The sequence below is a fragment of the Callithrix jacchus genome, chromosome 11 (genome assembly GCF_049354715.1).
Source record: "Callithrix jacchus isolate 240 chromosome 11, calJac240_pri, whole genome shotgun sequence".
In the NCBI taxonomy this organism is placed as follows: domain Eukaryota; kingdom Metazoa; phylum Chordata; class Mammalia; order Primates; family Cebidae; genus Callithrix; species Callithrix jacchus.
In genome coordinates, this window is record NC_133512.1 from 15,366,700 (window position 1) to 15,382,853 (window position 16,154).

General features: G+C 44.5%; 1 protein-coding gene and 1 pseudogene across 1 annotated transcript in view; one reads left to right on the top strand and one right to left on the bottom strand.

Moving 5' to 3' along the window:
- The window catches only part of PKD1L1 (polycystin 1 like 1, transient receptor potential channel interacting), a 180,849-nt gene that overhangs the window by 37,735 nt on the left and 126,960 nt on the right, over window positions 1-16,154 (bottom strand). Inside the window, exons 44-49 of the mRNA XM_035253357.3 lie at window positions 15,855-15,939; window positions 15,236-15,412; window positions 13,221-13,339; window positions 8,534-8,644; window positions 1,855-1,978; window positions 582-665 (exon numbers count right to left, since the gene is read on the bottom strand). Coding sequence (XP_035109248.3) covers window positions 582-665; window positions 1,855-1,978; window positions 8,534-8,644; window positions 13,221-13,339; window positions 15,236-15,412; window positions 15,855-15,939 — 700 coding nt within the window. The remainder of the gene's footprint in view (window positions 1-581; window positions 666-1,854; window positions 1,979-8,533; window positions 8,645-13,220; window positions 13,340-15,235; window positions 15,413-15,854; window positions 15,940-16,154) is intronic.
- LOC144578296 (putative uncharacterized protein PKD1L1-AS1) lies at window positions 2,463-6,421 on the top strand (annotated as a pseudogene).

The following is a 16,154-nucleotide window of genomic DNA, read 5'->3' on the forward strand; positions in this document are numbered from 1 at the left end:
CTGCAATCTGGGGTCTCCAGGCCTGGCCAGGCCACACGTGAGCATATGCTCTGTCCTGCAACATGGTGCCCTTCTCTCCTCATAGGATCATTCTGTAGCCTGTTACATGGTCTATAGACTCGAGCTCAAGCTACAGGATCAAGGCTCTACCCACGGGAGGCTGGCATCTGAGGTGTACACAGATCTAAGGCTTGGACCACTTGAAGACTTCCTCATAATGAGATGCCAGGTAAAGTGCCCATCTCCGGGCTCACCCTCCCAATTAGAAAAGGATATGGATTTTTTTAAAATTAAAAATCCCAGTTTTGTCTAGAATACTAGTCTGTAAGGCCAAAGAGTGAATTGAATAAACCTGCAGCAGAATGCCAAGGAAGGAAGAGGCTTTGGTAAAGTAAAGGGCTCATAAGGGTGAAGGAAGGAAGGGTGAGGCGCACCCTCTTCCTAGCCCCAGCATCAACAATTCCAATCACCACCAAACTCTCAGAGAGGTTCAAATGATCTGCTGCGGTCCTCTCCCAGTGTGACCTAGACTTCTCAAATTCCATTTATTTTTGGAAGCAAAAGGAAAAGGAACATCTTACCTTGCATAAATGGCTAGGAAAAACTTTTAGCTGCTTAATTATGGAACTACCTATTAGGTAGCATTTTCCTCCAAGAGCTCCAGGCTGAAAGAAGAAAACCAGATGATGAGGACCTGGTGTGCCATGGACTTCTAACCTCCTCATTGAGCAGTGCTCTACAGGTATGAGAGGCTCTGGATAACTCCACCTGCCACCGTACAGATCAGAGTTTTACTTTCCTTGCAACACTGTTTTAGGGATACAACCAACACTCTAAGGCAGCAGCGACCTCCTCAGACTTGTCCTGGAAAAGGGCTAGCATTCAAATGATGTTTGTAACTTATGTCACATGAGAATGTTCCCTTTTATCTTTTTTGAAAGTTTCTCCAGTGTTATCAGCTCAGGAGACTACATAGAATACAACCAAATAAAACTAGCAATGAACTGCCTAAGGAATATGGACAAATATATTTCTCTCTCTTTTTTTAAACTTAGAGACAGAGTCTAGCTCTGTTGCCCAGGCTGGAATGCAGTGGTGTGATCTCAGCTCACTGCAACCTCCACCTCCCGGGTTCAAGCAATTCTCCTGCCTCAGCTTCCCAAGGAGCTGGGATTATAGGCACACACCGCCACGCCTGGCTAATTTTTGTATTTTTAGTAGATATGGGGTTTCACCATGTTGGCCAGGCTGGTCTCGAACTCCTGACCTTGTGATCCACCTGCCTCGGCCTCCCAAAGTGCTGGGATTATAGGTGTGAGCCACTGCCCCCAGCATATTTCATTTTTAAACATGGGAAAGGGGTTGCAAATAAAAGATGAGCAAGGAATGAGGATTATGTAAAACGCATATTCACTTTTTCTTCAGAACTTGGGATCAGCCTCACCTCTTTCTGGAAGCTTCCTTGCATATCCTCTGTTTTTGGGTGGTTCTTTTGTCTCCCTTTCAGGGTATTTTGCACAATGAACTAGAATCTTCCATTTCCTGACCTTGCACCGCATCAGCCTGAGGGCTCCTGAGGCTCTGCCGTGGCCCCTGTGTCTCTTTCGGGCCTGGCAAGCACAGGAATCTGGAGAATCCTGTGTAGCTCAGGAGGGTGTCATGGGATGGGGGGAACGGGTTCTGGTAGGAAAGGAACAGGATGCTCTCCTGGCACCCACTGGAGAGCCACTGGCCTCACACCTGCATGGTCATTCAAGAACCTGTGCATTGTTGCAGTTCAGCATCAGTGACTGTTTCATCCACTGCAAGATGGTTTTTCTGAGACGATCTCCTGTGAGGAAATGGAAAGCTCACCTGAGCCCCTGGCACACGGGTTGACGGGGAGCCTCCCGGGTACAGGCTGTCCAGCAGTGTGGTCAGACTCCAGTCCCACCAGTCAGTGATGTTTCTCAGGCCACCCAAGGAGTTTCTGGCATTTCTGAACGCAAGAACAAAAATAAAAGTTGCTTCTACATCAACAATTAAATGTGAGAACAAAAGCATGTTTTCCTGCCATTTTTTCTCTCACTCAGATTTCAGGTACTCCACAGGAATTAAACTAAAGCTGTCTGCAGCATGAAGCATGAAACCCCAGAGCTCATTTTTCTCCTTAGTAGCAGAAGATAAGAGAGAATGGTGGATGAAGCACTTGTTCATTCGCTCAGTCAGTCAGTCATTCAACAAACGTTACTATGCAACTACTAGGCGTCAGGCACTGGGAAACAGAAAATCAATTCCCTGCCCTCCTGTGGGCAAAGAGGCAATAAATAAGATAAATAAGCAAACATATACTATGTTAGTGACGAATATGAACGGGGAAAAAAAGCAGGAAAGACAGGCAAGTGGTGGGGTGAGCAGGGGGAGTAAATTTTAGTTCAAGCAGCCATGGAAGGCTTCAGTAGGTGGTGACGTCAAGTAAAGACATGAAGGTGAGGGTGGAGCCCATGGTCATCTGAGGGAGGGTGTTCCAGGCAGAGGGAACGGTGAGGGATTCCACAAGCCAAAGGGTGGAAAGGTGTGGGGGCAATGGGGCTGGTGCAGAGGGAGCACCAGAGCCCGGGTGGACAAAGAGAGGTGCTGGGACACCCAGACCAACACCCATTCCTTTCTCTGCACTGACTGTCGACTGGATACAGTCTGTGACTGGCCTCCCAAGATGCCTGTGAGTGGCAGATGTGAAGGCATAGACGAAACGCAATGTTGGCACAAACACTAGTCTGTTTTCTTTCCAATTAGCTTTTTTTTTTTTTTAAGAAGGGGTCTCACTCTGTCACCAGGCTGGAGTGCAGTGGTACGATCTCAGCTCACTGCTAACTCCGCCTCCTGGGTTCAAGACATTCTTCTGCCTCAGCCTCCTGAGTAGCGGGGATTACAGGCATGCACCACCACGCCCAGCCAATTTTTGTATTTTTAGTAGAGACAGGGTTTCTCTATGTTGGCCAGGATGGTCTCAGTCTCTTGACTTCATGATCTGCCCACCTCAGCCTCCCAAAGTGCTGGGATTACAGGCGTGAGCCACTGTGCCCAGCTCTAATTAACTTCTTTATTATGCTTATTAGATATACTTCATTTTTCCACCAAGGAACTAACTTAAGGAAGCATTGAAATAATGTCAAAGGTACAAAATTTATCATTCTTAGTTTGCCCAGACACTGCCATAAAGCCACATGTTCAGGCAAAGGCTGTACATAGCAGTGGCAGGGTGTACATTTGGCTCTGAGCTACAGCCAGAGGCAAAAGGATAAACGTAAGTGTTCCTAAGAGAAAGCAAAGGACCTCTCACTTAACTCTAAAAACCTTTCTCATACATGGCTTCCCATGAAGGGCAACTGAAGAATGGCAAGGATGACGTGCTCATCAACATGCCCTCAGCAAACAAAAATGACTCTGATGGGGCTGTTGCATCCAGGTTTCTCGCCATGAAAAAGGAGAGACCAAAATAGTTCTCAGGAAAATGAATTTTGTTATAAGGTGAGAAGAAGTTAGAAAGTCACCCAAGTATGCACAATTGAATGCCTATTTCAGCACCAGCTCCAGACTCCTCCAAAGAATGAACACACTGTAAGTCATTCAGATGATGGGTATGGCTTTAGTAAATGAGGCTTGAGAGCAAAGTTGGGCTGTAGACAGCAGGCCTGGAGCCAGCTCTCACTGTCAGAACCAAGTTTATACAACTCCTTCCAACTCCATGTTCAGTGATGTCACGTTGGTGGTGTGAAAGACCATGATGGGTCCCGGCACGGTGGCTCACTCCTGTAATCCCAGCACTTTGGGAGGCTGAGGCAGGCAGATCACCTGAGGTCAGGAGTTTGAGACCAGCCTAGGCAAAATGATGAGACCCTGTCTCTACTAAAAATACAAAAAATTAGCCAGGCATTGTGGTGCACCCCTGTAACCTGAGCTACTCAAGAGGCTGAGGCAGGAGAATCGCTTGAATCTGGGAGGTGGAGGTTGCAGTGAGCCAAGATCATACCACTGCACTCCAGCCTAGGTGACAGAGTGAGACTTCGTTTCAACAAAAAGACCATGGTGGGAGCATTTACACCACAGAAATTGGCAGGCAGATGCTGTAAGTCAGTGCTTTTGTTCTCCAGTTGTTAACTGTTTCCAGCACATCACAAAAACTATGTTCAAAGGTAACATGTGAAACTGATACTCCACTGTTGATTCAGAGCAGATTTTGCAGATAATTTAGAAAAAGTTTTTGAAAACCTAATAGTCATGACAATAATTGGACAATATTTAAAAATCAAGGACAAATAAATGTCACTAGTATATAGATTAATAAAGAGATGCAGTAGCTTCAACCTACAATTTATATGTACTATAAATGTGTTCAAAAATTTCCATATGGCTGGTGTGGTGGCTCATGCTTATAATCCTAACACTTTGGAAGGCTGAGGTGGGTAGATCACTTGAGGCCAGGAATTCGAGACCAGCCTGGCCAACATGGCTAAACCCCCATCTCTACTAAAAATACAAAAATTAGCCTGGCATGGTGGTGTATGCCTGTAGTCCTAGCTACTTGGGAGGCTGAGGCAGGAGAATAGCTTGAATCTGGGAGGTGGAAGTTGCACTGAGCCGAGATCACGTCACTGCACTCCAGCCTGGGCAACAGAGCCAGATTCTGTCTTAAAAAAACAAAAAAAATCCATAGCATATATGAGTAAAAGTCTAATGAATTAATTTATCTGACGGGTTTTATTTCCTTTTTCTTATAGAGACGTGATCTCTTATCCTTTCAAGTATTTGATCGTCATTGGTTTACACATCTTTAGAGCTTAACCTTTGCAGGTCTTTTACTATGTGCTGGTTCTTATCTCCAGACTTCTTTACAAGTCTTGTCAAACTATCAAATGCAGAGCAAGTTGGAAGCCTGCCAGAGCACCCAGAGGGTGGAATGAACAACAGAGAGGGAACAGGAAAGGAGAACACAGATGGAGACAGAGATGGGAAGCACAAGGCAAGCAGATACATCTCTCAAATATTCACGCCAAAGGAAAGGACGAATGAGCCCGGGGCACAGAGATGCAGTGAAAGGGCTGGAGGGTAGAAAAGAGGCAAAGGATGGCTGGTGGTGAACTTTCAACAAAGTAAAGCGTTGAGCGTTTGCTGTGAGAAGCAGATGATTTGACAGACAAACATGGTACATTTATAGCAACTTATATGCTCTATATTCTGTGTTTTTAAAGAAGAAAGTGGTATAGACATCACAGCCATGCTGAGTTTGCACCACTTTTGGGAAAATGGTATCACTTCTTGACACGTGCCTCCCTATTGGTATAACATTAGAGAAACGAAGTCAAAGGAGCCCTGAAAATAACCCAAAGCCAAAAGTCCCGGGGGCCAGACTGTAGACATCTCATGCCTCATTCCTGGCACCCCAAAGTGCAGGTAGGGAACTAAATGAGCCGGGAGTATTCTGGCCCTGTCTGTATTAATGACTGCAATGATATAAAATAAGCCCACAAAGTTGGCTAAACGATGCAAAAGATAAAATCAGTTGTTATTTTACATTTATGGCACTTAGAACACTTGCTTCATTGATTTGTGCTTTATTCGCTGGTTTATTTGTTGTTTATATTTATTTTATTTGGAATTTCATGAAGTCTTTCTTGAGTTCAGAAACACTTCAAATACAACTTAAATATGGCAAAATCCAAGAACACGATGACGTCTTAAGATATAAGGTATTCAGCAGCCCAGTTCCTTCCCTTTACAGATGAAGATACTAAGGCCCAGAGTGCAAGTGCTTGCCAGAGTCACCTGGCAACCAAACCTGAGCTGGGGGCCCAGGCTCTGAACTCTGCTTCGTCTATTTCCCTTCCTGGGCTTAGCTTCTCTATCTGGAATGCTAGTAAATGCCAAACCCTCAGTTGCTGGTGATGTTTCAGGATTAGGTATTGGGGGCTGGGGGTGAGATGGAGAGGCTCCACTTTAAACATTCCATTACCAACTGGCACACATAAATATCCTTGCCTGGTGGCCAGAGCACCCAGAGGCAGGGAGGTTTTGCATCCCTGTGGGGAACGTAAGGTCTATGCAAATCCACAGGAGTTGTGAATGTGCGCACAGCAGTCTCATGTGCACCTGAGATAGCTCACAAATATGATCTCAGCTGCGATATTTCTGATTTGAATATCAAGAAGCAACAATTCATATGAGAAGTGTGTCAAATAATGTTGACCTGTGAAATGTGAGATAAAAAATCAACCAGTAAAATCCAGAGGTTGTTCATGTTTAGATTTCCATTTCCAGGGGACCAAAATTGTCACTTTGTTTTGCACACAGCACCACCTACTGGCACAGGCTGTGCACTTGCACAGATAGGAGAGCTGAAAAGTTGGTCATGGATGGAAATAACTGCTGGTTTCACAAATGAGGAGGCAGAAAATTCCACTTAATTTCACCATTAGAATGCTCAGCATAAAAAAGAAAAACTTGGATTACTGAGCTACGGAACACCCAGACTCACTGCACTGGGACTTCCAGGTCTTTCCTTACGAGTAGATCACAACGCTGACAAAGGGGACAATATCCATCAGCCAGGATCTCGCTGGGTATGAATAACCTCTCTCTTACAAAAAATAAATATGTTCTGAAATAGCTGATAAAATTAAACAGACTTTCAAGTCACTCACTTTTGCCAAAAGATTCAACAAAAAAAGTGTTTACATCAAACTGAATTGGTCAAAGGCAACACACTCAGAGATGCTGTATGGCTGTGTCTTTAAATAGTCACTAGAGTAAAATAAGGTAACTCCTGAAGCACACTGAATTATTTTGCATATTTATTTATTTATTTAGAGATGGGGTTTCACTCCTGTTGCCCAGGCTGGAGTGCAATGGCACCATCTCGGCTCACTACAACGTCTGCCTCCTGGGTTCAAGTGATTCTCCTGCCTCAGCCTCCTGAGTAGCTGGGATAACAGGCATGTGCCACAATGCCTGGCCAGTTTTGTGTTTTTGGTAGAGGCGGGTTTCTCCATGTTGGTCAGGCTGGTCTGGAACACCTGACCTCAGGTAATCCGCCTGCTTCAGCCTCCCAAAGTGCTGGGATTACAGGCGTGAGCAACTGCACCCAGCTGAATTGTATTTATCAGTATTGAAATCATAATGAAGAATGGGTATTATTTCATATCATGCACTTTAGAATTCAAAGCCACACTGCCTTGAAAGGACTATCAGACTGACTGACTGTGGCAGGTGAAAATAAAGTCTAACCATGGATTCAAGAAAAACTCTCAATAAAAAAGGAAGACTATGTTAAATGCACCTATTGATGACTGTATGCATCCCAATTTTAGAAGCACTGAAATGTGGAAAAGAAATACGACACAGGCCAGGCGCGGTGGCTCACACCCATAATCCTAGCACTTTGGGATGCTGAGGCGGACGGATCACGAGGTAAGGAGATTGAGACCATCCTGGCCAACATGGTGAAACCCTGTCTCTACTAAAATACAAAAAGTTACCTGGGCCTGGTAGCATGAGCCTATAGTTTCAGCTACTCAGGAAGTCGAGGCAGGAGAATCACTTGAACCTAGGAGGCAGAGATTGCAGTGTGCCAAGGTCGTGCCACTGCACTCCATCCTGGCCACAGAGGAAGACTCTGTCTCAAAAAAAAAAAAAAAGAAAGAAAGAAAAGAAAAGAAAAGAAATATGACACAACAAAATGCTATCATGCTTGCCTCTGTATCGTGAAATTTTTCTGCTTTACACTTTTCATTTCTGCTGCATTTATCTATGATGAACATCTACTATTTACAGAAAGAAGGAAGAAGCAAATGAGCACTTGAGAAGTGATCAAGAACTTGAGTGGTGTTTGAAGCTGTTTGAAGGCAGTGGCACACACCTGTAATCCCATTACTTTGAGAGGCTGAGACAGGTGGATCACTTGAGGTCAGCAGTTCAAGACCAGTCTGATCAACATGGTAAAACCCTATCTCTACTAAAAATACAAAAAAAAAAATTAGCTGAGCATGGTGGCACATGCCTGTAATCTCAGTTACTTGGGAGGCTGAGGCAGGAGAATTGCTTGAACGCTGGAGGCGGAGGTTGCAGTGAGCTGAAATCGCCCCATTGCACACCAGCCTGGGTAACAAGAGAGCAAAACTTCATCTCAAAAAAAAAAAAAAAAAAAAAGAAAAGGAAAAAGAAGAAAACTGTTTGAAATTGAGTGTCAGTTATTATAAATTGCAACCATAGTCTTTGAAAGAACAACTCTGATGTCTCCAGCAAAAGGGAATTGCAAGACCCTATTTTGGCACAGAGTTCAAACTTCTGTGAAATATCCTTGTTTCACTATTTACCCCAAATGAGATGCTAGGAATGTGTTCAAAGTCTGCAAATGGAGGGGGTGTTACTAATACTAGGGAAATGTGACAACCTTTCCAATGTTTCACATGTGGGATGTGGAACATGGGGAAGGTGCACATAGGCCACGGACTAGTGCAGTGGCCCCAGATCGAGAGGAGTCGCCCAAACCTCCTACCTTGTAAATTCTTTCCGGATAGCTTGATTGAGGGAGTATTCATCTTGGGAAAATCTGGCATATATTATATACAAAAGCAGAAGCAGCATGAGGATGTCCATTGAAATGTCTCTGTAAGAAGAGTTTTTAAGTTAGCATCCATACAGACCCTGTATGCAGGTACCTGACTGTTTCAATCTGCAATATATATATATAATTTTTTTTTGAGATGGAGTCTCCCTCTGTCACCCAGGCTGGAGTGCAGTGGTGCGATCTTGGCTCACTGCAACCTCCACCTCCCAGTTTCAAGTGATTCTCCTGCCTCAGCCTCCTGAGTAGCTGGGACTACAGGCATGTGCACCACATCCGGCTATTAGAGTTGGGGTTTTACCATGTTGGCCAGGCTGTTCTCGAACTCTTGACCTCAGGTGATCCACCTGCCTCAAGCTCCCAAAGTGCTGGGATTACAGGCATGAGGCACTGCACTCGTTCAAAAGATTTTAAATGAAACTTGGCTTTTTTTTTTTTTTGAGACAGAGTTTCACTCTTGTTACCCAGGCTGGAGTGCAATGATGCGATATCTGCTCACCGCAACCTCTGTCTCCTGGGTTCAGACAATTCTCCTGCCTCAGCCTCCTGAGTAGCTGGGACTACAGGCACACACCACCATGCCCAGCTAATTTTTTGTATTTTTAGTAGAGACGGGGTTTCACCATGTTGACCAGGATGGTCTCGATCTCTTGACCTCGTGATCCACCCGCTTTGGTCTCCCAAAGTGCTGGGATTACAGGCCTGAGCCACCGCGCCCGGCTGAAACTTGGCTTTTAAACCCCTGGGAGGAAATTTTTGTATAAGATGTGAGGTGTGTGAGGGGTTTATTTATTAATTAATTTATTTATTTTGCATATCAATATCCAGTTTTCCTAGCACCTTTTTTTAAATTATTTTTTAAATTGAGAGAAAGTCTAGCTCTGTTGCCCAGGCTGGAATGCAGTGGTGTGATTTCAGCTCATTGCAACCTCCCCCTCCCAGTTTCAAGTGATTCCCCTGCCTCAGCCTCCCAAATAGCTGGGATTACAGGTACCCACCACCACAACTGGCAGTTTTTTGTATTTTTAGTAGAGATGGAGTTTCACCATGTTGACCAGGCTGGTCTCGAACTCCTGACATCAGGTGATCCAACTGCCTTGGTCTCCCAAAGTGCTGGTATTACAGGCGTGAGCCACCATGCCCAGCCCCCAGCACCATTTGTAAAAGACTATCCTTTTTCCATTGGATCATCTTTGCACCTCTGCCAAAACATCAGTTGAGCATATTTATGGAAGTCTATTTCTGGGTTCTCTATTCTGCTCCATTGATTTACATGTCTGTCCCCAAACATTATGTTGCCTTGGTTTCTGCAGCTGTACAGCATGTCTTAAAGTCAGATAGTGTCTGTCCTCTGACTTTGCTCATTAAGAATTGTTTAGGCTATTCTAGTTCTGTTGCTTTCCATATACATTCTAGAATCAGTTTGTCAATATCCGTAAAAAAGCTTGTGGTATTTTGGGTGGGATTGCATCAAAACTACATATTAAATTAGAAAGAGTCGACACCTGAACATTATTGAATCCTCCAGTCAACGCACACAGTCTCTCTCTCCATTTATTCAGATCTTCTTGACTTCTTTCATCAGCGTTTTGTAGTTTTCAACATACAGATCCTGCACACGTTTTCTTAGATTTACGTCCATGTATTTCATTTATTTGGTGCTATTGTAAATGGTATCCCTTTTAAAATTTCAACTGTTTATTGCTGGTATGTAGGAATATTTAATTATATTCCTTTTTTATATTGACTTGTGTCTTGCAAACTTGCTAAATTCACTTAATAGTTCGAGAACACTTTCTTTGTAAATTATCTGGGATTTTCTGTTTAGATGATTTATGTCATTTGCCAATGGATGGTTTCATTTCTTCCTTTCAAATCAATATGTTTTTAATTTCTTTTTCTTTGCCTATTGCATTGGCTAAAACCTCCAATGTGATGTTCAATAGGTGTGATCAGAGAGGACATTTTTGCCTTGCTCCTTATCTTAAAAACATTCAGTGTCTCTCTATTAAGTATGATGACAGGTGTTGAGTTGTCATAGATACCCTTTATTGTTCAGGGAAACTTTTCTATTCCTAGTTTGTCAAGAGGTTCTTTTTTTTTTAATGAATTAATGTTGAATTTTATCAAATGCTTTTTCTGCCTCTATTGAGATGGTCATATGGTTTTTCTTATTTAGTCTGTTAATATGGCAAATTACATTAATTACTTTCCTCCTCATGTCTCGTCCAGTCTATAGGTATCATCTCTATTTTTGCTTCTTTGCAATCTATTTGTTGAGCAAGTGGTTCTTTGTACTATAGAGTTCTCAGAGTCTTGCTTTTCCATGGTGGTATCTAACATACTCTTACCGTAAACTACAAGTTGGCAAAATCACCTCATCAGATTAAGATTGGACTGTTTTGGGTAAGTTGCCTCATACATGATGGTATTCACTTTTCCAGTCCATCTTTTGTTTTCAAGAGTTGCCAGTTCTTTAGGCTGGGCGTGGTGGTTCATGCCTGTAATCTCAGCACTTTGGGAAGTTGAGGCGGGTGGATCACTTGAAGTGAGCCTGACCTATATGGTGAAACACTGTCTCTACTAAAAATACAAAAAAATTAGCCAGGCATGGTGGCACAGGCCTGTAATCCCAGCTACTTGGGAGGGTGAGGCAGGAGAATCACTTGAACCTGGGAGGCAGAGGTCGCAGGGAGCTGAGATTGAGCCACTGCACTCCAGCCTGGGCAACAAGAGCAAAACTCCTATCAAAAAAAACAAAAAACAAAAAACAAAAAACCAGGAATATTAAAACTTTGTTACAAATATTTTTTCCTAGTTTGTCACTGCCATTTTATTTTATAAATAGTTTCTTTTGACGTAGGAGTTTTTTTTCTCTTCTTCAAGTTTTATATAATCCAATTTATTTTTATTTTCCCTTTTTGTATCTGGATTTTAAGTCATAGGGAAGTTTTCCTCAGTGAAATCTTAGAGAAACGTATTCTTAAGATTATACCTAAGTGTATTTTGTTGTATTTATTTTATTATTTGCTTTGTTGAATATGGTCTGAATTAAATCTCTGACTTTTGCTTGTATATAAATATGATACTGGTTTTTGTCTTTTAATTTTATAACCTAATACTTTACTAGTTTTGCCTCTTTCCTAAATGCTTTCTCTGGGCCTGTTCTGCTTGGTTTGGATACTTTCCCCAGCAGCACCCTGAGCCACCCACTTTTAGAAGGCTATGTCCTGGCAGAGCTGGGTTTGGTTAGTTCTAAGGAGAAGAGAAGTCCCAGATCACGTGCTAAGTGCACGTGTAGATGGGATTAAATCCAATTGTGTGTGTGAATCCATGCTGGATACATGAAGCTGGCCCAGCAGTTCCAGACCTCCAGACTTTGCACTCTCCCATGAACTTGACTGTGCAAACTCCTCCCAGATGCACCCACCACACTCCCAATGAACAGCACTTGCAGAAGCTTGGGGTTCTTGTATTCTTAGATACTTCAGGTGCCACACCCTTCCCTCCACCAGGTTCTGTAGCTGCTGAGCTATGGGGTGCGGGCACTATATGGTTGGTCCCCATCTGTGTGCCTTTGGGAGTGTGTGGGATGGAGAGCAACTCATGCAATTTTGTTGTATGTGCTTTCTATGGGTTTTGTCTTTGCTATCTTGCTCTATTTTTATGAGGTTGTTTGATAAGATTAAATAACTTGGCCACTGCTCCATCTTCCTGGAACTCCTCTCCCACTCTCTTTTAAATGTGACATCCTAATACAACCACAGCTCTTCTCTGGGAAAAGGAATGTGAAAATATTTAAGGGGAGGCTAATGGTGTGCTACATTGTATGAAGGGATTCTGTTTTAAGGAAGATGATTGGAGGTGCTTTCATGACACGCTGCTTTTGAAAAACCATCAGAAATTCCCAAATCCTTGACCAACTACACCAGAAAGATTTTCAGGAGACCAAATTCATGTTCCAAATTTGAAGAGTCATTTTGGCTAGCATTTAGTGAAGGCTCCTTGTGGGGGCTGCCATCCAGTATCACCATGATGGAACATGTTGGAGGTAGAAGTTGGAGAGCTTTACCATAGCATGATTATTCCTTAAAGTTTGTGTTTTATCTAAAAAAATTCAAAATATGTTATGAACACCATAACATAGCTGTACATACTGAACATTAAACGCTTTTTAGATACCTGCCACTGGGCGAAATCCATGCCCTAAGAGGAGGCGTTGCATTTATCTTACAACTTCCACATCCCTACACATCCCGGCTGGAGAAGCAGAAGCCTCAGACCACGTGTTAAGCACACGTATGCGTGGGATTAAATCCATTTGTGTGTGTGAATCCATGCTGGATGCATGAAGCTGAGGCCCAGAGGAGGAGGTTTTCTTAAACAATTTCTCATCACGGGCAAACTGTGGAACTGAATTTTCTGACTTCAATTCTGCCTCCCTGAATTCCTCCCATCTGCTGGGCAGCACAGCTTGTTATATGAATAAGGACAGATCTGGGGACAGCAAGGTGGCTCCCACCTCCACCCCCACTCAAGGCAAACAATCGAAGGGGTGCTCCCTTTGAGAGGGGAGCTGGATTGGAGCAAACCCCTCCCCAAGGAGGCTGCCACCCACCTCAGGGCTGCCCGTGTGCGACTCCCTCTCCTCATTCCCTCTCTGGTGATCCTCAGCTGGGCCTTGGAAGGTGGACACACCCAGCGCAGGTGGCGAGCTCGTTGTCGGGCAGCTAAGACCTGTTAGGGACAAGAGCCCTGTGAACCGCGGGCTGGCGGGAAGAAGGAGAGAGGCCCTTGGTGTTCCTGCCAAGCCAAGGAATGCATCATTGCTGTGCTGTGCATTCAGCCTGGCATTTGGGAACAAAGAGGTACTTTGTATGGATAACATAGACCAGGTTGTTGAGGAAGGGGTCAGAGATGGGGGGTAGACCCATTTTTAAAAATCTGCTCATGTCCCAGGCAAGTTTTTTGGCAGGGATTGCAGTTGGGCTATTACAAAAAGCTGCTGTATGGGAGGGGTGTGTCTACCACTGTCAAATTACAGCAGCGGTTATCTTGGGCACTAGCCCAGTATTTTCTCTTAAAGACTTTCAAGGGATGGAAAAATCATTTTAAAGTGTAGTCTTAGCAAGAAATGACCTTTCTTTTCTTTTTTTCAAAAGTCATTTTTACTTCACACTCTGTTTGTGGTCAGGGCATAACAGTAGCCAGTTACATGAACTCACTGTAGGTGTTCATTCAGTCAACACACATCCACTGGCTCAGGCGCTAGGGACATCTGAGGAATCAGAGACAGGCCTTCCTCTTAGAGAGGCTTCTGGGAACTCAACAGCAAGGACACACAACATAAAGTGAGAAGCTGTGCATGCAGAGCACTGGGGTTAAGTTACTCTCTTCAGCTGTTGTGCTGTTCTGAGACGGGAACCTGTGGCGGAGACATCTGTGGGAGGCTTGGGTGTAGGGGGGCACCCTGATTCTAAGGTGCTAATGAGCCATACGTAGGTTTGGAGATGCCAGCCTGGCCCTCAGGATCAGGCTGAATTCATTGGAAGGAGCCTCATCCCTGAGGTTGGGATGATAGTAAGGAAATGAAGAAACTGGAAGCATGGCAGGGCATAGCTGCACATGGGGAGAAGAGGAAGGAGAGCCTCTGAAGCAGAAAGGAAAGCTGAGATCCAACAGGTGTGAGGGAACCAAGAGCTAAGGTGCTGCAGGGCGGGGGGTGCAGGAGGAAGGGGCAAGGTAGGACAGGTTTGGGTCCCAGACTCCCCTTTACTGCAGTGTGGCCTCAGCCTAATTGCTTCACCTCATTTTAAATGGGGTGCAGTGATGCTGCCTACTTCATAAGGAACAAATGACATGATAAATGTAAATATGGTGCAGTTGTAATACAGCACAATGACTTGTACATAGCCTGTGTGCACCACCCATCTTCAGCAGCAGCCTCAGTTTCAGACAGGTCCTCGGACATGCAACTTATTAGGCTCCTTTGTAAGGAGGAGGGCGGAGATGAGGAGAGGCCCAGACGGAGGTCTGACTATAAATGAACTGGGAGTGTGTCCTGGGTCATAAGTGACTTGTGGTTATCACAGAGGAATAGAGAACCACACATGCATTTCATGTGCACTTAGTCAATGAGCCTGTGAATTTCTTTGCGGTGGCTGGTAGACCCTTCTCTTCCTTCATATCATTTACCTAAGAGAATGCTGCACATACAACAGGCAAAGCTGAATGAAAGAAGGAAGGAAGCGAGGGAGGAAAGGACAAAGGGATGAAGGAAGAGGGGGAGAAAGGATGGGAAGAGGTCCATTTTCTGTGGGTCCACTGAAGTGCAAATGGCCTAAGAGTTCCAAAATCATGGCCAAGTATTAGAGTTCTCATCTGCTTCAGTATTTTAAAATATGCTCATTTTCTTGATGCTCTAACTTCTTTAGGATGGGAGTACAAAAAATAAGTCCTATATGTTCATCTGTCATGTATGCATGTGCAAAAGCAGCATAAGAAATCAGGACATCCCACGGGTCTCCAAAGATGCAACTCAATTTGAATTCAAAGCCTACATTCAGATACACATGATAGAACATAAAGCAGTTTTCTGAAGCTCGATTTGCACTGCATAGGTAGTTTTCTTACTTTTTCAGCCTCCCCTGCACAGTCAGGAATGCTGTAGCTTGCGGAGAGGGGAAGGCAACTCCAGGGACGTTCTGCCAGTTCACAGTCCAGGTTCCTGGTTGCCTCAAATAAAGACTCAGTAAAAAAATGGTTGTCAGCTCTTCTTTTCCAAGCAAAACCCAAGGCCATGAGGCACACCTGGAAGGAAAAACATGACAGTGAAGAGTCGGCCACCCCGTGTTTGTATTCAGTCCACACAGAGCTGTCCTCCTGTCCCCTAATCATAAACGGGGCTCCAACTCCCAGTTTTAAAGATACCAGTAGTCACTGCCTTGGATTCCCAGCCCAACTTCACCAGGTATGGCCTCACCCAAGAGACCTCTATTCTCTGAGGCTCAATTTCCTCAAATAAAAAAAATGTGGGTTAAAGCGGTTCATTCCTCATAGGATTTTCATGACGATTAACGAAGAGGCCCATGTGCCGCTTAACACAGAGCCCGGTTCCTGGTTCTCTCTCACCACGACTTAAATCAGGCTATAAAGAAAAGCAATACACCATCAAAATGAAACCTTTGTTCCCCCTTCCCGTCTAGGTCCTCTGCTGGTGGAAGGCACCTTCACCATGGAGGGTGTTTCTTACCATAAGTGGCTGGGTGATGAAAACACAGCAGACCACGGAGAGGGACAGCAGCTGCAGCCACTGCACACACTGCTCCTGGCCAAACCTGCCCCGGGGGAAAGTGTGGTGGTCAGCATCCTCTAGGGGAGCAGGCCACCCAGCAGTCTTTGCTACCCAAGCACAGAGACACTGCCTGAGAGGGCCCGTGGCCTTGCTGTGGCAGGAAGCCAGCTATGGGGACGGTGCCGGACATAAGCAGTATCTTCCTGCTCATCGGAGGGAGCCCCTTGCTGCCAAGAGGATATCAACCTCCCTGAAGCT